The sequence below is a fragment of the Pseudogymnoascus verrucosus genome (genome assembly GCF_001662655.1).
Source record: "Pseudogymnoascus verrucosus strain UAMH 10579 unplaced genomic scaffold scaffold_32, whole genome shotgun sequence".
Classification (NCBI taxonomy): Eukaryota; Fungi; Ascomycota; class Leotiomycetes; order Thelebolales; family Thelebolaceae; genus Pseudogymnoascus; species Pseudogymnoascus verrucosus.
In genome coordinates, this window is record NW_017263683.1 from 91068 (window position 1) to 114086 (window position 23019).

Consider the following 23019-nt stretch of genomic DNA (forward strand, 5'->3'; position numbering starts at 1 on the left):
ATGTGCTTTATATTATATGATCTTGCTTTTGATGCGTGGTTGTGAACTTATGTGTTTTGCTTCAGTCGGTCGACATTCATTTTATGTGAGATAACTTCTGTGGGATTGACGGTTTTGGCTGATAGTAATGGCATTCAAACAAGCATAACGTGATAGGTATATACATAGCATGCTCGCCTCGAGTGATGGAAGAATAGCCCGCCGGATTGTTATATCAATACCTCCCAAACCCCATACCACCCACGCACTCAAATGCTCCCCCTCTAACACCATAACCCCTCTTCCCACCCCCTCCACCCCCCTAAAAAGATAGAACCCTCAAAACACAGTCAACCCACACACCACCCCCCCTCTCAACACTTCAAACACCAACCCCGGAAACCCATACAGAGTCGTATTCCCCAACCCCCCATTCCCCCCCGCACTAGCCACCCCCTCCCCCCTTCCCCCCGCCCCAGTCGTCCCTTCCTCCCAATCCCCAAGCAAATCAACACTACTCCCCGGACTATCGCCCCAATCCCTATTAAGCACCATGCCCCTCTGTCTCTGCACAGCCTCCTCCTCCGTCGCATATATGGACTTCCACTCCTCGTGCAGCCGGGTTGCGATCTCGGAGTAGGGCGATTCAGAGGTGGGTGGCGAGGGGGAGGAGAGGTAGGAGAGAGACCAGCGACAGCGACGGTGGCGGTTGAATGCGTAGGAGCCGGGGATGTTGGAGTGGAGGATTAGTTTTGTGGCGACGAGGGGGGCGGGGGAGAGTAGTGTTTGGTCTGGGGGGGAGGGGTGGTCGTCGGAGATGGCGGTGGGGGTGGAGGGGGGTGGACGAGAGGGGGAGGTGGGGGGAGAAACGAGGATGTCGAAGCCGTGGTAGAAGTAATTGTAAAAACACTCCTTGGACATTTTACCGTCCACGGATCCGCTGTCCGATTCATCCCCTGAAACGGAGGTCCCGGTGCGGATCGATGATGCGTCGGTGTCTGTTGAGTCATCTTGACCTGGGGGTTCGAGGTGAGGGCGGGTTTGTTGGCTTTCGCTGCCTGCGCGCGCTTTGTGGATTGCCATTCGCTGGTCGGATTTACGGTATATTGCGTCCGGTGGTCCTAACTCGGCGACCAGTTCTTGGGGTGTGGTTTGGCCCAGGAACAGCCAGAAGGGTGTAGACCCCCACGCGCGGTCGAGGCGGAGTTTTCCCTCGCCGAAGATATTCACGAGGCTTATCTCATCAGGGTAAACGTCTTTCCCCTTATGGCTCGGGGAGTAAGAGCGCGGATCTTCGAGGAGCTCGTCATACAGCACTTTCTGCGCCTCGACCCAGCTGTCGCCGATGAAGACGGCCATCGAGGTCGCGGGCTTGGTGGAGGGCAGCGCGAGCATGGTGGCGTAGTCTTTGGAGGGGTTCCAGGTCGAGGCGAGGACGGGGAAGGTAAATGCTATGCCTGGGTAGGAGAGGATGTAGACGCCGTATTTGCCGTCTCCGTTCGCGTCGGGGGGGACATAGTCGCCTGGGTAGGAGGGCGCGAGGAGCTTGTTGTAGATGTGTTTGAATGTTGGCCCCGCTGAGGAGGAGTCGGGGATGCTGGATGATGTGCTACTGGGAGAGGCAGGGCTGGCGGGCTTGACGATATCGATGTTTTTGTAGGTTAGCTTGCTCTTGGAGAAGTCGGTGATCTCTATGAGTCGGAGGCGTTGTTCGGGGCCGTCGAAGCGGAGGCGGAGTCCGTTGGTGGGGAGGCTCACGATGACGGGCTCGGTGACGGGGTGGTCGGGGGAGTAGATCAGTTCGAGCTTGCCGAAGGTTTGGGGTTCGGCTTTGAGTCTTGTTACGATGTCGTGGAGGGAGGATCCTAGAGCTGAGGGGGGGGTGTTAGTTACTGTTGCTTGTTCTTTCGCCTGGTGAGCAGTGAAGCGGTACCTAGAAACCCCAGCGACCTTCCTGGTGTCACAGCAGCGCTGAACTGCGACATGGCCACTGTGGGCGGTCGATAAGGAACAGGTATGTAAGTGTATCTCAGCTCAGGATGGAGAGAAGCCTTTGTTGTCGTGTTTCTATCGTCGTGAACAGTCCAGTATCTCCTAAGGTTACAGGAAGCAACTCGTGGACAATAGCGGGCAACAGCGATAAGCCAATGATGATAAGGCCCTGCGAGGGCCAAGATAGTGCCTGATCTGCCCCACCTTCGCCTAAACCCAAATGGGACGAAACGCTAAACTGTTTTAGGGGCCCTTCTGTTTATGGCGACGCTTTGTTTACATCGAGCTTGTCTGCCCTGCCGAATTCAACCACACCGACCATCGAATGTACTCTATACACCAACCCGCCAACCAGTACACCAACCAACGTCTACGAGGAAAATTGTCAGGAGCGGACTGCATCTGAGATGCTCTAACACCTGACCTGTATATCTTTACACGTTGTATTGTCTCATGTTTTAGCAAACGAACAGCTGCATTGGCACCGATTACCTCGATTTACACGCTTGCAATCGCTCGACAAGGGTATAGAAGCTTGCCCACTGCTCGACGAAGGGCACATTGCCCAAGCTAGAAAGCTCTTTTTACTATACACACAGGGCCTCATCTACACACAAACGGTCCTATGGCAGGTATGCCACGGCCGACATCTGTCGCGCCTTCAAGGAAGAACAGTATGCGCCCACCACGTCCTCGCCCATCCACAGCTAGGGCAAACTCAGTACGACCAGCCAGCCGAATGGACCGAAACGGTGCAATCTCGCCAGCGGACTCGATAGCTTCTGCAGCTACGACAGGAACAAAGAGGAAGGAGAGGGACTTCGAACGCGATGGCCCGGAGGAGACAAACATAAATGTCGTTGTGAGGTGTCGAGGGCGCAATGACCGCGAGGTCCGAGAAAACAGCGGAGTTGTTTTGACAACAGATGGTGTCCGCGGGAACAGCATCGACCTTTTGATGGGACCAAGCGCGTTGAGCAACAAGACGTACCACTTCGACAAGGTCTTTTCCCCGGCCGCTGACCAGGCGATGATATACGACGATGTCGTGACGCCGATATTGGATGAGATGATCGCGGGCTTCAACTGCACCATTTTCGCGTATGGCCAGACGGGGACAGGGAAGACTTATACGATGTCGGGAGATATGGACGATACCCTGGGCATGTTGTCGGACGCGGCTGGTATTATTCCTCGGGCTCTCTACGCGCTTTTCAACAAGCTCGAGATTGATGATGCGGAGAGCTCTGTGAAGTGCTCATTCATCGAACTTTACAACGAAGAGCTTCGCGACCTTATCTCCGCCGACGAAACCAGCAAACTTAAGATTTACGAGGATGCTGGCAAGAAGGGACACGCGGCGACTTTCGTCCAGGGTATGGAGGAGGCACACATCAAGAGCGCGGTGGAGGGGGTGAAATTGCTCCAGAATGGGAGTCACAAGCGTCAAGTGGCAGCCACCAAGTGCAACGACCTCAGTAGTAGAAGTCATACGGTGTTCACGGTCACCGCGTATGTCAAGCGCACGGGCGAGAACGGCGAGGACTACATCAGCGCCGGAAAGCTCAACCTGGTGGATCTGGCAGGTAGCGAAAACATTCAGCGAAGTGGCGCTGAGAACAAACGCGCAGCCGAAGCGGGTCTTATTAACAAGAGTCTGTTAACACTTGGGCGAGTTATCAATGCATTGGTCGATAAGAGCTCTCATATCCCATATCGCGAATCGAAACTCACGAGACTGCTGCAAGATTCGCTTGGAGGACGGACCAAGACTTGCATTATTGCGACTGTCTCCCCAGCTAAGAGCAACCTCGAGGAGACAATATCCACTCTGGACTATGCCTTCCGCGCGAAGAACATCCGGAATAAACCACAAGTCAACCCGAAGATAGACAAGAAGACTCTGCTCAAGGAGTTCACCAGCGAGATCGAAAAATTAAAGAGCGAGCTGATTGCCACACGGCAGCGAAATGGAGTTTATATGACGAACGAAAGCTTTGAAGAAATGACGGTGGAGAGAGAGTCGAGGAGGATATTAAGTGAAGAACTCAGCGCGAAGATTGAGACGATGGAAATCAACCTCCGGAATAAGGTCCAGGATCTACATTCACTGACCGCCAACTTTATGAACCTCAAGAGGGAGAATGAAGGCACGCGAGCAACGTTAGACGAGACGAAAGACGTACTTGAGCAAACCGAAACCGTTCTTACCCAAACCCGCCAGCTTCTATCCGAGGAAGAAATGCTAAGGAAAGCGCATGAGCGCACCGAGGAGGAATTGGCAGAAGTCGGCTCGACGTTGATATCTACTTTGGAGAAGACCGTCACCGATGTCGGCAGCCTTCACTCGAAAATCCGCAGGAAGTCCAACCTCCAATCGATAAATAGAAGCACTTGGGGTCTCTCGCAGACCCAAGTTTCCGATGTGACAAGCCTGGTCGAATCTCGTGTTGAAGAATTTAGAGCGCAGCAGGAGGAGCTCATGGCAAGTGTTTCCACCAGGATGCAGTCGTTTGTTCAGGAGGAGCTGGAGAAGCTTGGGGCTACGCAAGCATTTCTTAGTGAGAATGTGGCTTTATTCGAAGCATCGCGGGGAGAGGTTTCTCAGCAGACCAGCCAGGCAAAGGATAAGATGGATGAGGTTCTTGAGGAAATCAAGGTCTTACGGGAAGTTGTTAAATCCCGCGTCGGGGAGGGATTGCAGGGCCTCTCTGGTGCTGCTGAACGCATTTCTGGCGAGGTGTTGAGTGAACTTGACACCTTCCATTCCCAGCTCCATACGTCTTATAGCTCACTTGGTCGCGACTTCAAGGGCATGTTTGAAGATCTTATCAAGCACGTTAACTCGCAGAAAGCCGAAGCCGATGACCTTCGAAATCAACTCAATGCAGCTAGCGAAGCTTTGGTGGAGTCAAACTCTGCGGCAACATCCCAGCTGGAACGCGTGATTGTTGAGGAGCGTGAGCAAGCTGCTACAGATCGCGAGAACCTCCTCCGACAGATCACCACTCTTGTTATGTCTCAGGGTGAGAGGCAAGATGCTAGAGTTGAAGCTAAAGTCACTGCGGTTAAGGAAAGTATCAAGAGCTCTGAGGCTACATTTGAGGCATCTAGGTCTGCGTATAACCAGAGTATGGATGCATGGAACGAGAAGGAGCAGAAGCTTGTGGAAGAAGTTCACCTGTCTCGCGAAAACTTGAAGACAAAGCTGAAGGAAGATTGGATAGTAAGTACATTGCTCGATGTAATCGAAACTCTGCTAACATACATAGACCGCCAACAAGCACAATGCATCCATCCAATCGACAACAAAATCTGTCCATGAGGAGACTATCCGTATTGTGGACGAGCAAATGAAGGATATTGCCATTCACATGGAGGCTCTGGACGACTTCGTCAGCCGCGCACGAACACAGAATGCCGAGCACCACGATAGCCATGCGCAGTCTCTGAAGGACCTTTCATCGACTGTTAGCGATTCTTACAGCAATATTGGAACTCACTTTACGTCCTCATATGACAGGGTGAAGGACCTGGGCGAAGAGATGGCAACCAAGACGACCACATTACAAGATGCTTTATCACCACTCGATACGACATTACGCCAGCCTCTTGCAGAATTACGCTCAAACATCGTCAGCACTCTTCTCCAGGAATACGTCCCTACAGGCAACACTCCACTCAAGCAGCAATATCAGTTCCCAACAACGTTGCCTCGCACAGAGCCGCATGAGAAGCTGTTAGAAAATGTCCGACAACCGGCTGTCTCCACTACTCCGTTGGTGTCGCCCACCAAATACATCCCAGTGATCTTCAACGACGTGGCTACACCAGCCAAAGAAGAAGAGGTATCTCCTCCTTCCAATCCCACATCGGAGACGGCGCCAACTCTCGGACTTAGGGAAATCGATCTCAATATACACGCCGGGTCGCTAGGCTCCGTACCCCTCAGTACCGACACAGCCTCCAGCAATGATGCCGAGGCACGACCCGCATTCAAACGCAGCATGACTGCTAGTGGAATGAGGCTTCCGCAGAAATCGGCCAAGAGGGCAACGGTTGTGCCACTTGAGGGGAGGGAGAATAATATAATCCCCGTTGCTGCGTTCTCACAAAGCACTGGGAGGAGGAGGAGCCCGAGAATTGGGGGAGGGTTATCATAGATATTTACTGTGGGGGGAGGTGTTTAGGGATTGATTGATGGCCTTGGTTTGCTTTTGAGCACTGGCGGCTGGCTACTTTATCGGCGCAACGGCCTTGGGGACGGAGGGATAGTGTGGTGTTTGTCTTTCTGTTGTCAAGGTTTATGGTGATACCTGGGTTCAGTATCGTTCTGGGACCCTTCTGTTTGAAGTAATACTTGAAAGGGGCTTGGGTCTCCCTCGGTTCTGTATGAAGTTGGTCGAGAATAAAATTTCAATTATGCATTTAGATCGGTATGAATACTGTGCTTTACTATGCGCATATGCTGAATAACTATAAACTGTAAATTTTGATGTTCTCAGGCACAAGAAGCAGAAATGATAGTCAGCTACAGCAGTATTTAGTCCTGGAAGTACACATAACTGTCACATACGATCATGGACTTAAGAGAATTGTGCATCCCGTCTGCTCTGCCGTATACAAGCTTAAAATTCATGGCTTAATACTCTCTAAATTGTGCTAATAGGCATGGCGTGGAACCTAAGCTCCTTGCCGCCTTAAGGGCTTCCTATATTTATGTTGCAGAAACAGCAAATTGCTCCCACAACGCCGCTCCGGTTGCGGTAACACCTCCAATAGTGGCCTCAATAGTACCAACCCAACGAACATATATCCCGATATTAATCTGCGTCGACGTCTGAGTCAAGACAGCATCCAGGTGACTCCCATCATTAAGAGTCATATTGAGAGTCAACGCCTTGGGGACAGTAGTGAAGATGGTTGGAGGATATGGGGTGTCGATAGGTCGGATCTTAACACCGGTTGTGCAGGTAGACGCGACGACTTGGCCATCCTTCAGAGCATAACCACCGACCTTGTTGGCTCCTGATGGGTCGATCATGTCGAAGAAAACGAGGTCGTAACCACCAACGCTCGCGTGGCCCCAGTACCAACTCTTCAGAGCTGAGATGAAGGGGACGTCTCCCCAGTTCTAAGATATTGTTAGTATCGCATCGCAATAAAGTATCAAGACCACCGAAGACCGCCTACCTTGTCATGATATCCATGTCCCGTAAACTTCAGGGGCTTGCCAAGGACCTTAACATCCACCACTGCATCAGCACCTGGCATAACATTAACCCAGCCGATATTGGGCAGTGACTGTTCATCCTGGCCAGGTCCAAGAGGGCCACAGTTATAATGTCCCGGACCACGCTGAAAGGGTCAAATGTTAGCTGGAAATAGACCTGAATCTAAAACATGGGGAGCGCATACCGATTTCAGGGTGAAGGTGCCAGTGAGGCCAATAAGTGGGTTGTTCAGGTTCACAACGTAGGAGCTGAGATCGGGAGCTCCTTTAAAGCTGATGCCGCTTCCTTTCCAGTCTCCCGACGCTCCATCGCCATTCGTAGTGGTAGTAACCGACACTGCTGGCACGGGGAAGACCGCAGGAGGCGTTCCGTCCGCAAAGGTTGCAAATACCCAGACGTTCAAGGGATCGACGGTGCTGAAGAAGTCGAAGCTGAACCCAATGGCAGATGAGGTAAAGAAGATGACCGTGAAAGCCTGAGTTCCATCACTAGAGACGGCGTCAAAGTACCACCAATCGAACGTCGTCGCGTTGAGTGGAAAGATCCTTGGGCCATCTGCCTGGCTTGGGCAAGATGTGAATTGAACTTGGCTGGGCCCTGCATAGGGAATGGGAGAAAAGGTGTTTGTGTCCGGGAAGCACTGGGACAGGGCAGCTGGAACCAGCGCGAGCAAGGACGCGAGGGTGAAGAAAATATTCTTCATGTTGGGATTTGATAATCGCGCGGTGCAATTCAACTGGGAGGCAAAAGAGCAAGCCAATGTCCCTGAAAACACCCAGGAAAGCTTAATATTTAAGACTTTTCCAAGGTGATACAATGGATGCTTTATATCTCTCCATCCCAGCCCCGCATATGTGGGTTCATAACTCCACGCGATACCCCGCGGTTCGGAGAGAGCTGCCGTCATGCAATGTCAGAACTCTCCTACTCGAATAGTTAGTTTCGACAGCAAAAAGAGGGGAAAAAGCTGTCTTGACCATTTACACGCTGCTATACTGATATCTCTCCATCCCAGCCCCGCAGAACTGGGTTCAGAACACCACGCGATACCCCGCGGTTCGGAGAGATATGCCGTCATGCAATGTCAGACCTTCCCTACTCGAATAGCTAATTTCGGCCAAAAGCGGGGGAAAGCTGTTTAGACCATTTACACACCTGCTATGTTGATTCAAATAACTCAGCTGTGCCTTCGTCTCCATGTTTAAATGGTGATACGCGGCATGTTGAGTCAGGAACCGCGACCTCAGTTTTTCCAGAATAGGTATAGTCCGCGAAACAACGGCACAAACCTTGGTCGAACTCGAATATGTAAGGTAAATCCCCACAGGGATCGGGGTAGGTAGACAAGCCTCTTCCCACTTTTCTTGGTAAAGTTTATTTCCTGTATGGTGACCCTGGCTGAGGTTCAGATGAGAACATGGCCGATGAAACTGTCCAAGGACTCCGCAATTTAGAGTCAGCACGTCAGTACCTTAATACCGGCGCTAGTAATGGACAGTTCTAGTGCGCTCCGTGCACTATAGAGGCCATGCTATCTATCCTCTTCACTATTATCAAGTAGGAATGTCTCAAGTTGTGTCGGGATAATGCCACGAGATGACGACTTGTTGTGGCACGTTTTTGGACCTGGTGTGTTGTCATATTCCTATATGGTTGGTACCAATCCTATTTAATGCGGTACATACAGGCAAACTGATTATTCTCCTCGTGTATTCTATCAGCTCCTGCGAGGAATAAATTACCCCTTCCCTAAATCGGTTAACTAGGCTACGAATTACAATGCCGAGGATGCTAAGTTACTATGGCGAGGGTATAAGGGGACTGAATGATAAGTTGATGATAGGGATTGGCACAGGGTTAATGCATGTAAAAGCTGGCATCATAAGAATATTCGACGATCTGTATGCGCCTTTGGCGCTAGTACAGGAGTAGCTACATGGGTATTACGCATGACCATGAGTGGCTCGAACGACATCAAGGTGAGATATAGGCAAGTGTAGTACCTGCTCTGCTTCGATGTCCTTCCGGATCCAGAGCATGCTCCGGAAAGCCCACCTCTCCCAACGCTGGTCCGTCGGCATCATTTTGGTCCAATTTGGGTGTCCTGTAGGGACTGTGATCACTGCGTTGTCGGTCGTCCACGCATATGGTCCCGATATTGCTAGCACTCCAAAGTCTTTCAGTTGTGGATCGCTCATTAAGCTGTGTTGTACCATCCGCTGCTTTCGGACATTCAGTTGAAGGACCTGGAGTGTTCTATTCATGATGGGTAGGATAAAGCACTCGGCAGTTCCTACTAAACGATTCATGTGGTCCTCCGCATGGAACGCACCTCGGTATCACCGCTTGACTGTTACTAGTCCGCATGTTTGCCTGGATATATTTTCTAGCCTAAATACAAACTTACCCTTGCTTCAGCCCCAAGATATAGATAGCTATATAAGACCATCCCACTTGATGTTTTCAAGGACATAGAGAGGGTGTATATACATAGCTCTAGAGCTCAGTAAGTAGCAAGTAATGGTATAAACTAATACATTCAGAATTTAAAGGGTTTAATAGTGGTATGCCTAACTATACGGAAACTCCGCTACTAAGAGCGTCTAGTCTGTAATCTATGCATATAAGCATTGTCTTCATCTTGAAAACCTGAAAAGTCTGTTATTAAGTCGTAGACGTTTTCACGTCTCTCCCAGAGCTTCCTCTCAAAATCCTCGACTTCTTCTAATGTCATGTAGTCTTCCTGCAACGTCGTGCCGACTACTCCATGAAACTCCTTATCACTTTCTTCGCACATTTCCGGCCACTCGTGCATAACTGGGAAGTCAGCTTTGTATACCGCACTCATGCTACCACTGGCCCACTCCTGGCAATGAAAGCGCTGTCGAATTCGTCGCTCGATATAGAATGGCTGAGGCGGGCTCTCTTCAAAAAAGTGAGTATCTGGTCTTGCATAGCGTGGATGCAACTTTGGAAGGTTAAACGTTATATCCATGTGAGGCGTGGTTTGCTCTTCAGAGCAAGCCTGCATGCGTGCAATCAGGGCAGCGATGATCTGACGCAGGGCTACGCGTTCGTTGACGAATGACCATGAAGGTCTGTCGTCGTGGTCTAACCATATGTGAAGGCTGCGTAGTTGCGGCAACTGGCAGGTAGCCTGCCAGAGACGGGCCCACGCAGAAGCGCATTTGTTTAATTCGACGCTCGTGTCATGATTTGTTACCAAAACTAAGTTTTCATCTTCCTGTAGTGCTTCATAGAAGGCTAGCGGAAGTCGTAGGGCGATGTTCAGCTTATGAATAGCAGGACGTGTGTGATCCCAGAAGTTCCAGGGGCGGTTTAGGTCACTACTCGGCTCAAAAGGCGTTTGTAGCAAGACGTCCAGGGTATCTAGATCTGTGATGTTTATCGCTGTACCCTCCGAAACAAAGTCACAGACATCGAGAAACCTATAAGTTAGAAGTGACACTTAGCGAAGAGCGATCTTAAGGAATAGATAAAGGAATTTGTTTACATTTTCTTACATACAAAGAGAAGGTTGCCTATGTTATTGCGGCTATGCTCGTGCAAGTTCTCTGCGTAGGCAGCCTCCTTACATTCCCAATGTGCCCCCCACGAGGATCGCAGACGGCGGGCCCACGTAGTATCTGGCGATCCTTCGGCCGTAGGCTTACGCTCGCGGCCGTCGTGGCGGTCATCCCCTAGGCTGGGCTGAAGGCATACTGACAGTTGAAGTCTGCCCTGCGACAAAAATGCGTGAGTCTGGCCATGAATGATACGAGCATATATTGCTCGGCGAATCTCGACGAGCATAGAGAGCAGTTTGCTCTCATGCTGCGAGTGCACATGTACGTCGTTCATGTTTCTTTAATCGGTAAGTAGATGATATTTTGACTAGGATAGTTCGATTTGTTTTTAAGGTGAATGCTATATCACAAATTAGTGGCAGTTAACCAGACTTTACAACGTAGACGTAGTTGCGGGATCCTCGGCAAAACAATTATCTAGGAAGTTGTTCTAGTTTGCAGGGAACCTAGTATTGGCCTGAGTTATTATTGGAAATACGAGGCAGTGCAATAGAGCAATCTCACAACTGCACGACTACTGCCATATTGAATTTCACTATCGCATTATTAATAACAGTATTCCTATTCGTTTAGACATTATAGTTTTGAACGACATTAATAGAGGCAAGTTGCAATGAAATATACGTTTCTCATGAGTGGCCATGATGTGTAATATCTGCGAAACTTCAGTCCACTCCAAGCCCTCTAACTTATACTTCTATATGCTATTTATTATAAGTAGTACCTTATGTCCTTATAAGAGTAAGCTAATCTTTAGGAGTAAGGGCTTTCTATATAAGGATATAGAGTACTATATTATAAGAAGTAGTATATAGAAGTATAAGTTAGATAGGAGTTAGTATAATTCTATAGGTCTACTACAAAGGATATAAAAAAGATAAAGAAGAAATAGGAACCTATTATAGTAGCTCCCCCTTAGTATCTGAAATAGGTCTAACTCTACTAGGTTATATATTATAAAACTATACTACTCTACTTCTATAGTATATAACTCTATAACAGCTCTAAGTCCTAATCCTATAAGTACCCCCTAGGGGAGGCATCCTTATATTCTATCCTATTATAGTAGATATTAAAAAAAAAACACAAAGTTGTAGACAGAGGACCTTAAAATATAAAGGTAGGAGACTGGCCCTTTATACCATTTCCCTAGCTTAGCTATACTCAGCTTCCTTACCTATCTAGCTTACCCTACTTACCTTGCTCACCTTACTTACCCTACTCACCTTACTCACTATGCTTACCTACTTACCTAGCTCACCTACGTGCATCTAATGTTGCGTTACAACGCGTTGTTAAAAATGGACCTACTTTTGGATAGTTGAGGTAGTTAAAGTGGTCGCCATCTCGAAATAAGGGTAAGGGCGGCGAGGCTTACCTGCTAGCCCAGATGGCACCGATTTAAGTAATATCTAGGTGTTTGCCCAAGATCAGTAGATTAGTAGTTACGTGGGTGACCACTAGCGAATACCCACTGTTGTATGTTATATGTTATATGTTGTATGTTTTTTATTATTTTGCCATTTTATACGTTGAATTTTGGCCCCTGAAGTTGAAGTGGTTTGCAGGGAGTGGGGGACGACCCTGTAAAAATATTGTTGTGGCCTTGCAGCCTCATCCCACCTCAGTGTGAACCGCGAACCGCGCCGCGGACCCAAAAAGTTCAAGCTCAACCCCAAAGCCATGGGCCAGTGCCAATGATGAGGGTGCCCTCAGCTAAATCCTGGTCTTCAACAATCAGATTGCCCAAGTCCACATTCCCGTAAGCCAAAATAAAGCCCCCATTGGAAGCCACCCTCATAGTCCCGAAGTACTAACACAGCACCGATCTAGCCCTCGAACGAAGCCGGCCGACCAAGCTAAATATCTCCAACGATGCACCGATGACCTGTACGCCTGGCAGGCGAAGGTTCGCGCCCAGCAGAAGCCGTTTGTGCTTCATGATGGGCCACCATATGCCAATGGCAGCCTCCACGCTGGCCACTCCGTGAACAAGATCCTGAAAGATCTTATTTGCCGAACAGAGCTCCAGCAAGGTACAGCCGCGGCACACACACACATTGAAGCTTAATCTAACACATTGGCAGGTCGCAAGGTACAATTCGTGCCGGGCTGGGATTGCCACGGCCTCCCGATCGAAATCAAAGCCCTCGAACAAGTCCGCGCGAAGAGCGAAGATAGAGAGGTAAACCTCGACCCCATAGGCATCCGACGCGCCGCGCGGAATCTTGCACGGAAAACAGTGAAGGAGCAGAAGAAGGGGTTTAGGGAGTGGGGTATAATGGCAGACTGGGAGAATCCCTGGGTCACGATGGATAAGGAGTTTGAACTGAAGCAGCTGGAGGTGTTTTTGGAGATGACGAGGCAGGGACTGATTTTTAGGCGGTATAAGCCTGTTTATTGGTCGCCGTCTTCGAAGAGCGCGTTGGCGGAGGCGGAGTTGGAGTATAATGAGGCCCATGAGTCGATAACGGCCTATATCAAGTTCCAGGTTGTGGCGGTGCCGGAGGCGTTGAAGGCTCGGGGGGTGGATACTGAGCGCCTACATGCTGTCATATGGACTACTACGCCGTGGACTCTACCCGCGAACAAAGCAATTGCCGTCAGCCCTGACCTCGAGTATACAGTGGTGGAAGTCGGCAGTGAACAACTGCTGATTGCCAAGTCACGCCTCGAGCATGTTGCGGCGAAATGCGCATTCCCCGAGTCGTTCAAGGTGGTTGTCGAATCGATTAAAGGCTCTGAACTCGAGGGACTGACATATGTCAATGCCCTCCATGGCGAAAATGCTCCAATCCAGCCCTTGATATTCGCAGACTACGTGTCGGATGCGAGTGGATCGGGTCTTGTTCACACTGCTCCCGGCCATGGAATGGAAGATTACGACGTGTGCACAAAGTTGGGGATCGAGGCTTCCGCGCCCGTGGATGATGCCGGCTGCTTCACGGACGAGGCATTACCTCACAATCCGTCCGCGCTGGCCGGAAAATCTGTTCTTGGCGGCGGCAATGAAGCTGTGCTCGCGCTTTTGGGATTCCAAGTCCTTGGGGTTCATAAGCACGAGCACAAATACCCCTACGATTGGCGCACGAAGCTTCCTGTGATAGTCCGTGCGACTGAGCAGTGGTTTGCGGATGTAGGCAGTATCAAGGATAAAGCGCTGAAAAGCCTTGACAATGTCAAGTTTATCCCGGAGAACAGCCGTTCGAGGCTAGAGAGCTTTATCAAGGGGAGGAGCGAGTGGTGTATTTCCCGGCAACGAGCTTGGGGTGTTCCCATCCCTGCTCTGTACGACGAAAGTGGCAAGGCTATTTTAACGCAGGAGAGTGTGTCACATATTATCTCGGTAATCCAGGAAAGGGGCATCGACTCATGGTGGACGGATGCTCAAGATGATGTATCATGGGTTCCCCCTAGTCTCCGCGGCCAAGGTACCCTAAAACGGGGTACAGACACCATGGATGTGTGGTTTGACAGCGGAAGCAGTTGGACTCAAACCGAGGGGCCTGCAGACGTATACAGCGAGGGAACAGACCAGCATAGAGGGTGGTTCCAATCGAGTCTTTTGACGCACATAAGCGCATCCGGACTGGACTCGGCTCCCTTTAAGACATTGGTCAGCCACGGTTTCACGATCGATGAGCATGGCAAGAAGATGTCCAAGTCTATTGGCAACGTTATTTCTCCCGAAGAGATCATGAATGGAACCTTACTGCCACCGATAAAGCGTAAGGGAAAGGCGACTGGCCCACCGGCATACGATGGTCTCGGAGCTGATGCATTGAGGCTCTGGGTCGCGAGCAGTGACTACACGCATGATGTTGCACTTCGCCAGCCGGTTTTCAAGGCTATCAACTCGACCTTACTGAAGTACCGCACAACCCTCAAAATGCTCCTGGGCTCAATGAGGGAGAGCAGCGAAAAAGTGCAGTTGACGAAGTTGGATACTATTGCATTGTACCAGCTGCAGCAAACTCAGATTGGCTTCAATGAAGCGTGTCGGGCGTACAATTTCCACAAGGCTGTCAGCATTTTGAATCGCTGGATTAATACGGATCTATCGTCGTTCTACTTGGAGGCTATCAAAGATCGCTTGTACTGTGGAAATGGAGGCGGTGTGCTCTACCCCATCTTCATGGGACTTATGCATATGCTTGGTCCCATTACACCGGCTCTAGTCGAGGAATCATGGGAGCATAGGCCGCAGTGGATGAAGGACAGTACTTCTTCTGTACACCCCCTTCAACGCAGCACCGAGGAGCTACGTCTTCTCACCTACAAGTTCCCCGCAAGTCTGCCAACAGATATCTCACATCTGATGGCCGCCAACGCCGCCATCAAGACTGCTCAAGAAGAGGCCCGAACCGAAAAACTCGTTGGGTCATCTCTCCAATCTTCTGTTATCCTGACCCTACCCAAAGAATCACAAGATTTGTTCCAGAACTACGCCGACGAGCTCCAAGAAATCTTCGTCGTCTCATCTGTCGAGTTTGGCTCTGGAGAAGAGCGTGTGGCTGAGTGGAAATTCAAGGCTGAATTCGAAGTCCCAGGTGGGAAGGGAATTGCATGGGTTCTCCCTCCAAAGGAGGCGAAGTGTCCTAGGTGCTGGAAATACGTGGCTCCTACTGAGGATGACTTATGTGGGAGGTGTGCTGAGGTCGTTGAGGTTACGCCGTCGTCGTGAAGAAGCGGGTGAAGTGGTGATGCTGGCTCTCTACTACTTGTATTGTATGTAAAAACAGAATTGCATTGTATAATACATAGAGGAATAAATGTTCATATATCTGGTTATTTGTTATTAGATTTCCAATAGTTGTTTACATTATTTTCAGACAATATGCCCAATTCGAGTTTACTCGTTCGTGAACTTGCTCAACTTACGGTTGGGCCGGAACATGTATATTCAGCAAAGTTGCTGACTAAATGCAATATGTCAGCATCCACCACATCCACCACCTCGATACAACTTGCTAGTCTCAAGCAAAGATTCCCCATCTGAGAAAGTATTTATATATGGGCTCTAGTAATTTGGGTTCAGACTGTCGCGGCTTAGTTACTACTCTGTCAAGACGTTGAGGACCTGGCCCAAGGCCCACGGGAGAAATGTTAGAGGCCCTGAAGGAACCCATCCTACATACTTTTGATTTATGAACCGAGTCTCAGACTTTTATCTTGCATTTTATTCCTCCCATGGCTAGAAGCGGTGGTCCGAGCCGGGGTTGCCAAGTATGCCGGCAACGTAAAATCAAGGTGCGTCAAGTTTTTCCCCTGCTGATTGCTTCGGCCTCTCAGCATTGGCTCTCGTAATTCCAAGCCAGGTCACTTGCATACCCAGAAACTTTAATTGCTGACAGTATGCCAAATACTAGTGCGATGAGACTACGCCACATTGCACGAAGTGTACATCTAGTGGGCGTGTTTGCCCGGGGACTATCACGGGGGTAATTATCAGTGATATGACTTCGAATGTGAGACGAAAGGCATATCCTAGGTTAACTAATAGCTCTGTTGGAGTTAGAAACAGAGAAAGTAGTGGTAGGAATCCAAGTCAAACGGGCCAGTATGGACCTGTGTCAAATGAGACTCGGGACGACGGCCAAAATCTTGATATCAATATCATGCACTCAGATCCGCCGAATAAACCAACCTCATCATGGAACCAGCAAGCAACACTGCCTGGAGCATTGAAAGACTGGGAGCAAATCTAGATCCATTTGAGAGTCTGCCAGTCAAACTACATTTTTCTACTCTAAAACTCTTGGAATACTGTATGTGACACCGAAATCCTCACCAGCTAGTATGGTGATCTGAATCTAAACGGAACTCAGGTACGAACACTATGAGGAATGCGTTCGTTGCGCTTGGCCCTGGTGATCCGATGACGGATGTCTGGCTTCCAATGATCTTGTCCGACCAGCTATTGCTCCAGTGCACACTTTATTTACATGTGCGCCGTTCATATGTCAACAATTTTCGGAATAGACGCGATGGATAGTGTGGATGTGGTGACCCATAGGACTGAGACATTATCACTATTGAGCAAGAGAATTGGAGATCCCAACGAAGCTGTCAACGATGTTACGTTGACGGCTGTAGCCAGATATGTTGGCCAAGTTGTACGCAAGTTCTAAGCCTCAACACTTATCTTGCTGACCATTAAGTAGATTTTATGTAACAACGGTAACAACGCGGAGGAGACTAAATTACACATGAACGGCCTAGAGAGGATGCTTGCTCTCAATCCTGACTTTGAGCCGAGTAACCAAGTCCGGGAAATGCTGTTCTGGTATTCCATCTACCTGAGCTCCTCTCCCGAGCGCGTTAACTGACTATCAATTAAGGACTGATCTGACAGCTGCCGCACTCTGCCATGCACCTCCACGGCAGCTCACAAAGCGGCCCAATATCCGACTTTACGGCAATCCTATGCTCCAGACTCCTCGCTCTACCATTGGCATAGTATGCCGTGGGTTTCAAAAAATAATAGCTGACCACGAGGTCTTCAAAGGCATTACTGACATACTGCATGATCTTCGATGTCTCGCAGCAGTAGCTCACTATTCAGACTCCAAAGTGCATTCTGAGATACCTATATTTGTCAGTCTTTGCTTTGGAGTTGGTGAAAGGCTTGGGGGCCTACTGGCGATGGGAGGGTCTACGGTTTTTGAGTCTTGTCGCCTTGCTGCCATGGTATTTGTCGAAATCGTGCTCCTCCATAACAATACTCCCAATGCGGTTTTGCTGGCAGCGGGTATGAAGAGGACTTTGAGCCGGGCAAACATGGAGGTATTGCTACAGCAGCAGCCAGAGCTCTTGACCTGGATATTGTATATGGGAAATATGGCGGCTTTCGGAACTGAGATGGCTCCTTGGTTTCTGCGAAGGTTTGCTCAGGCCCTCTCGTTCCAGGGGCTTAGTCTTTTTGAGACTGTTAGGAACGTCCTGATTGAGTTTCTATGGCTTGATGGTGTCTCAAACGAACACTTGAAGTCCGTTTGGTCGGAAGTACAAGAGATGATTTGATCCCCATTCTTTGGTATGGGCATGAATGTGAGATCTGACGTATAATAATATAATTATGATACTTTATTCTCTACCCCTGGGGTTTAATTTCTAATGGTATCCACCTTGACGATTCCATTTACCCAGAGGGTCCGCCACGGTAATTTGATAACCTCCGGAGAACGTCCATACAACAGAAAAACTGCCGATTTTGCTTATCCCCATTTTATTGAATATTCCAATTGACTTTTCTAGTAGTCGTAATTCGTATATCACAATTGGGATCGTTACTGTCGCCCTAATTATTATGTCAGATGACAATAAAGCGGAGCTGAAAATCAAGCCATGACAACGCAGACTTGTCGCCATTGGTAACTCGACGTGGTTACCGACGTCGAATGTGAGCCTTACCAACGCAACAGGCAGGTACCAAGCTTCTGAGTCACAGCCTAAAGTATCGAAGATATTGCTTCTAAATATTGATATATATATATCACATCATCTCCCCATAAATACCCATAAACACGACTTCCCGCCTGCCGGAGTCCCGCACCCCCGCCTCGAACCAACCCAAGAAAAATCAGGCAACCAGCCGAACCACCATGGCCAAACCCACCGTCTGCGTATTGTAAGCCCAACCCCCTCCCATCTCGTGACCTCCCCCCCTTTATCCCCCATCAGACTCCTAACACCCTCTCAGTTGCGGTGCCTCGCCCGGCAAATCCCCCGCCCATCTAGCTGCGGCCCGCGCGCTCGCCACCTATTTCCATGAGCACGGAATCAACCTCGTCTACGGCGGTGGCACCACTGGGCTCATGGGAGAGCTGGCTCGCACTTTGGTCTCCCTTTCCGGACCCTCCGCCGTGGAAGGGATCATCCCCGCCCCACTAATGGCCCAAGAGCAGCGCGCCGCGGAGACGGTGACGATCATGCACGAGGGCCGCCAGATAGCCGTCCCTGACGAGGCAATCTACGGCACAACGACAGTAGTGCCAGACATGCATTCACGGAAACGGGAGATGGCTCGACGGGTTGTAGAGGGTGGGGACGGGAGCGGGTTCGTGGCGATGCCGGGGGGGTATGGGACGATGGAGGAGCTGATGGAGGTGGTTACCTGGAACCAGGTGGGGATCCATGATAGGCCTGTTGTGGTGTTTAATGTAGAGGGGTATTATGATGGGGTGTTGGCGTGGATTAGGGATGCGGTGGAGGCGGGGTTTGTGAGGGAGGGGCAGAAGGATATTTTGGTTGAGGCGAGGACGGCGGAGGAGTGTGGGACGAGGTTGAGGGAGTATGCGGTTAGTGATGGGAGGTTGGATTTGAAGTGGGGGGCGCATTAGAGGTTGTGTAGTTGGCCAGGTTGTGGATGAGATCTTTTGGATTTGAGCTCGGTTTGGAACGATGGTTGTATAGTACAGATAGGTAACTCAACTCAGAAAATTATATTACTTGCCACTCAGGTGCTTTTATATACTGATATAGCACACTGGATAGGGAAAAATCTTCCTCTACTCCTCTTGGCAGAAATCTTCTTAGCCCAGCCTGAAGGTGTCTAACTCTGGACAATGAAACCTGCTCAGCGTATCAAATTGCGCAAACCCGTGCCTTCTGCACATACGAATTTACAACTGCGGCACACTCTATCGCTGCAGTCTTCAAACCGCCGTGCTGAAATTTCACCACTGATTGTTTAGTGCTGTCGCTGCATTCTTGTTGCGAGTTGCTGTTGCTGTCAGATATCCTTCTTGGTAGCGCTCGAGAACCCGAAGCTTGACTCGATCCTTCATTTTGATACTTATCGTAAAGACTCATCCATTCTTCACCAGCGCTCCTCAGAAGATAGCCGCTTTTTGATCTGCGTTTCGAGAGAATTCTTCTCATCACTCAGATTTAGCTTAACACCCAGTTTAGTTAGACCCCCGAGAAATGATCTCGACATATGGAGTCATATATTGCCCATGACTACGCGAAAGTTTTATCCCCATGTACTCTGGAGACTATCGACTTTCGCTGCTCTTTCGGGTTGTTGAAGAAGATCTCGAGCTTCGATCTTGCAGCAATGTTGGCATAATTGCAAATTAGATAGTGCTGAAAAGGTTGTTGAAGACGTGCAATGACCTGATAGTCGATATTATCTTGAAGTTGAAGCAGGGCGTACAAGATGGAATTCCGAAATAGCAGTTTATGCATATATTCATTTCAGCACCAAGCCTCCCCAAAGCGCCATAATTTCAAATCCACCCCAATGTAAATGCACACTAAATATTAAGACATGCAATACTTGCCCATTCCGCATCCAAGATATTACCCCCGCCTCAATCAAGCTTTCTTAAACTCGGCCGCAACAGCCTCCACCTCCCCCTTAAAACTCCCCATAAAATCCCCCTTTGTCCTCTTCGGAGCCCACCCAAGCTCCCGACTGAGCTTAGCACGAGACCGCGAGCTATTCCAATGTCAGCACTATCCAGACCACAATCTAACCACATCAAAAACTCACTTGGATCCAAATCCCAGCTCGGCGTATTGTTTATCACCGCCCGTCCACAAATCAGCGCCCTCCTGGAGAGAAATCGACTTCACCACATTCGTCTTGATGAGGTCCTTCTTGAACAACTCGTCTGCCAGGCCCTGAGACAGCTGCTTCCACGAATAATCCTCCGTCTCCGAGAAATAGATACCCTTCTTTCCAGACGGTATCTTCTCGCCCGAAAGAGCCTTAAAGAGGAGGAGTTCATAGAGAGGCGCTAGATCCGCGATATGCACAGCATCCCATACTCCTGCCCCATCACCCATAACAACAGCTTGCCCTGATTTAATGAACGTGCGGATGAGTATGGGCAGCTGGATGGATCTGCGATTGAACTTGCCGGTCCCGTCGCCGTAGATGGTTGGGGACATGATGAGGTGGGTTGGTACATTGAGTTCGAGGCCTGTGTCGATGGCGACTAGGTCTGTGGTGCGTTGCTGATACGGCTCGGCGGCCTCGCGTGTTTTGAGGTAGCTGTAGAGGTCATCGTTGTCGGTGAGGATGCGGGACTCGTGGTACTCCTTTGACAGTGGTTTATCCGCGATGTTGGAAGTTCCGGTCGTCTTTAAAAATTAGTAAAGGAACCTGCTGGGTGTTTGAACGCTGCTGAAGTGACGTACGTGGAAGTAGTAGACTTCTTTGCCAGTCTCCTTTTTCCTCTGGCTGAGACCAACGATGAGAGCCCTGGCTAGACCGGAGTGGAAGCCAGAAGCAGTGTTTATAACGACTGGGGACTTAATTAGTTTCAGGAACATTCTCACGTTCTCGATGACCTACTGTCATGCTCACTCGCCGCAGCCGTAATAGTGCCCGCATCGTCAAAGCCCGTGAAGTAGATAGAAGTGATACCGTCCCTTGCAAGAACAGCGCCCTTCTCTTCGTCTCTCACGAGAACAGAAATGTCAAGGTCCCGAATCGACTCATGCTTTGATTCAAGCAGCGTGGTTAGGACGGAGCCTCCGCTGTTTGACAAGGTCAGAATTGAGATCGTGCACGAATTGAGCACTGGCTGGAAGCTTCTTTCTTACATGTACCCGGTGGCTCCTGTCAAGAGAAGGCGGAGCGATGCCGTTGCTTTAGTCGGAGTACCCATTTCTCTGTAGGTATTCACAGGTTGAGGTCTGTTTGAGAGTAGAGAGATATCAAGAAACAAGATGCTTTGACGGAATATAAAAAATGTGAAAGAGAGAGAGAGATGATACTTATATTCTTTACCGTCAGTGTGTAAATAAAAATATATATATGACGCAATTACTGTTTACAAATATCTACAACGATTAGATACTCACAAACATGGCGAATGAGAATGCGGAGGCATGATCGTGATTTCTAAGCAACAATCTGTATCTTCCGCCGAGTACCAAAAATCAGCCAATGACGCCAAGACGAACCGTGCCGTTACTACGATCTAACGATCGTTGGGTGTGGAGACAAATATGCCTGTCACTTAGCTCCCTTGGTCGCAGAAATTTCCTAATCGGGCGTAAGGCGGCTGGTAGTGCCGTTGCTGCGCCAGAAGGGGGTCGAGATATATGTAAGCATAGATTTCTAAACCTTCATTACCAATTTATTACCATGTGAATCCATACTCCTACTTACTCTGTACTGAGATGAGATGGTGAATGCTGGACACAACTGTGCGAAAGATGGCTGAGCTCCGTGTTCTCCATTTTGAAGTGAGTGCCAAGATGAGCAAGAGAGAGTAAGTAGTCGTTCGGCGGTTCTTGCTGAATGGTCTATGAGTTGAGCTCAAGACTATGCCTGTACATCTGAAAGGGACTGGTATGTTGCACCTCTTTCCCTGCCGTGTGCGGCAGTGTTGGGCATGAACCGTCAAGCAATTATATAAAGTCAACAATTCCCCCTCCCACGACAAGAACAATTCCTCCCTCTTTCACCAGCAAGTCTCCCTCTTCTCCTGCAACACTGCCAGCAAACCTCACATCCCATCACCTATTGAAACACCACCAGCAATCCCCCCATCCTATTACCCACCGCACCACCACCAGCAAGCCTCTCACACACACACCTCACAGTAACACCAATCCCACCCCCGTCCACCATGTCCCAACCAATCACCGAAATCGTCCAATTCAAACTCCAACCCAACGCCTCCATCGAAGACCAAATGCCCGAATTCACCCGCCTCCTGCAGCGCCAACCCGGCTTCCTGCATCTCGCCTGGGGACGTAGGGTTGAGTCCCCGGACAACGTCCAGATGCTCATAAGTACCTCCCCCCTCCTTCTGAGCTGAGGTCCGGGCCTCGTGTAACGTGCCGAATTGTGTGACTAACTCTCTGGCCAGATTGGGATACCATCGAGTCGCACCATCAGTTTGAGAAGTCGGGAGCCGATTATGCGGCCTTAGGGGTGATTGTGAAGTCGCTGGTTGCGGAACCACCGGTGGTGTATCATGTTAATTTCAAGTCTGATAATGGGTTGGTGATCCAGAGCACTTCGGCTACTTAGGTGTGGTGTTGTGGATTGTTGTACTGGTGTTCTACTACTGCCAGTACCTGAGAAAGGATAGGGGTTAAGGGGATCGCAGAAGGTTGTCAGCGGGGGAGCTGGAGGGAGAAAAGAAATAGGGGGATAGCAGGTTTTAGTCCGCTCTGATTGCACAAGGCAATGACATCTGCAACCTCAAACCAAAAAAATGATGGCTCTAAGTTGAAGATCAATCTCTATCAAATCTATT

The 23019-nt window shown here is 49.6% G+C and overlaps 9 protein-coding genes across 9 annotated transcripts; 5 read left to right on the plus strand and 4 right to left on the minus strand.

The window, feature by feature from the left end:
• Positions 1-21: 21 nt before the first annotated feature.
• VE01_07580 (uncharacterized protein) lies at positions 22-2108 on the minus strand. Its single transcript, XM_018277013.2, has 2 exons — positions 1913-2108; positions 22-1850 (listed from the first exon to the last, which is right to left on the minus strand). Exons 1-2 carry the CDS (start codon positions 1962-1964, stop codon positions 319-321), a joined length of 1584 nt encoding a protein of 527 aa, XP_018128921.1. The 5' UTR covers positions 1965-2108; the 3' UTR covers positions 22-318.
• A 106-nt stretch (positions 2109-2214) lies between these two features.
• Positions 2215-6433, plus strand: CIN8 (kinesin motor protein cin8). Its single transcript, XM_018277014.2, has 2 exons — positions 2215-5197; positions 5244-6433. Exons 1-2 carry the CDS (start codon positions 2597-2599, stop codon positions 6132-6134), a joined length of 3492 nt encoding a protein of 1163 aa, XP_018128920.2. The 5' UTR covers positions 2215-2596; the 3' UTR covers positions 6135-6433.
• Positions 6434-6551: 118 nt separating this feature from the next.
• On the minus strand, positions 6552-8097 carry VE01_07582 (uncharacterized protein). The gene is made up of 3 exons (XM_018277015.2): positions 7390-8097; positions 7165-7329; positions 6552-7105 (listed from the first exon to the last, which is right to left on the minus strand). The coding sequence occupies exons 1-3, from the start codon at positions 7906-7908 to the stop codon at positions 6689-6691; spliced, it is 1101 nt and encodes a 366-aa protein (XP_018128923.1). The 5' UTR covers positions 7909-8097; the 3' UTR covers positions 6552-6688.
• A 1661-nt stretch (positions 8098-9758) lies between these two features.
• Positions 9759-11146, minus strand: VE01_07583 (uncharacterized protein). Its single transcript, XM_018277016.2, has 2 exons — positions 10720-11146; positions 9759-10654 (listed from the first exon to the last, which is right to left on the minus strand). Exons 1-2 carry the CDS (start codon positions 11064-11066, stop codon positions 9799-9801), a joined length of 1203 nt encoding a protein of 400 aa, XP_018128922.1. The 5' UTR covers positions 11067-11146; the 3' UTR covers positions 9759-9798.
• A 1280-nt stretch (positions 11147-12426) lies between these two features.
• Positions 12427-15582, plus strand: ISM1_2 (isoleucine-tRNA ligase). Its single transcript, XM_018277017.2, has 3 exons — positions 12427-12554; positions 12626-12828; positions 12880-15582. The coding sequence occupies exons 1-3, from the start codon at positions 12490-12492 to the stop codon at positions 15474-15476; spliced, it is 2865 nt and encodes a 954-aa protein (XP_018128925.2). The 5' UTR covers positions 12427-12489; the 3' UTR covers positions 15477-15582.
• VE01_07585 (uncharacterized protein) lies at positions 15583-17853 on the plus strand. The gene is made up of 5 exons (XM_018277018.2): positions 15583-16042; positions 16162-16560; positions 16621-16908; positions 16957-17078; positions 17134-17853. The coding sequence occupies exons 3-5, from the start codon at positions 16738-16740 to the stop codon at positions 17813-17815; spliced, it is 975 nt and encodes a 324-aa protein (XP_018128924.2). The 5' UTR covers positions 15583-16042; positions 16162-16560; positions 16621-16737; the 3' UTR covers positions 17816-17853.
• Positions 17854-17996: 143 nt separating this feature from the next.
• VE01_07586 (uncharacterized protein) lies at positions 17997-19331 on the plus strand. Its single transcript, XM_018277019.2, has 2 exons — positions 17997-18422; positions 18495-19331. The coding sequence occupies exons 1-2, from the start codon at positions 18397-18399 to the stop codon at positions 19132-19134; spliced, it is 666 nt and encodes a 221-aa protein (XP_018128927.1). The 5' UTR covers positions 17997-18396; the 3' UTR covers positions 19135-19331.
• On the minus strand, positions 19300-21626 carry VE01_07587 (uncharacterized protein). The gene is made up of 5 exons (XM_018277020.2): positions 21350-21626; positions 21099-21283; positions 20942-21048; positions 20292-20884; positions 19300-20237 (listed from the first exon to the last, which is right to left on the minus strand). Exons 1-5 carry the CDS (start codon positions 21412-21414, stop codon positions 20114-20116), a joined length of 1074 nt encoding a protein of 357 aa, XP_018128926.1. The 5' UTR covers positions 21415-21626; the 3' UTR covers positions 19300-20113.
• A 279-nt stretch (positions 21627-21905) lies between these two features.
• VE01_07588 (uncharacterized protein) lies at positions 21906-22790 on the plus strand (the record flags this gene model as incomplete). Its single annotated transcript, XM_018277021.2, has 3 exons — positions 21906-22023; positions 22358-22549; positions 22627-22790. Exons 2-3 carry the CDS (start codon positions 22384-22386, stop codon positions 22788-22790), a joined length of 330 nt encoding a protein of 109 aa, XP_018128929.1. The 5' UTR covers positions 21906-22023; positions 22358-22383.
• Positions 22791-23019: the final 229 nt, after the last annotated feature.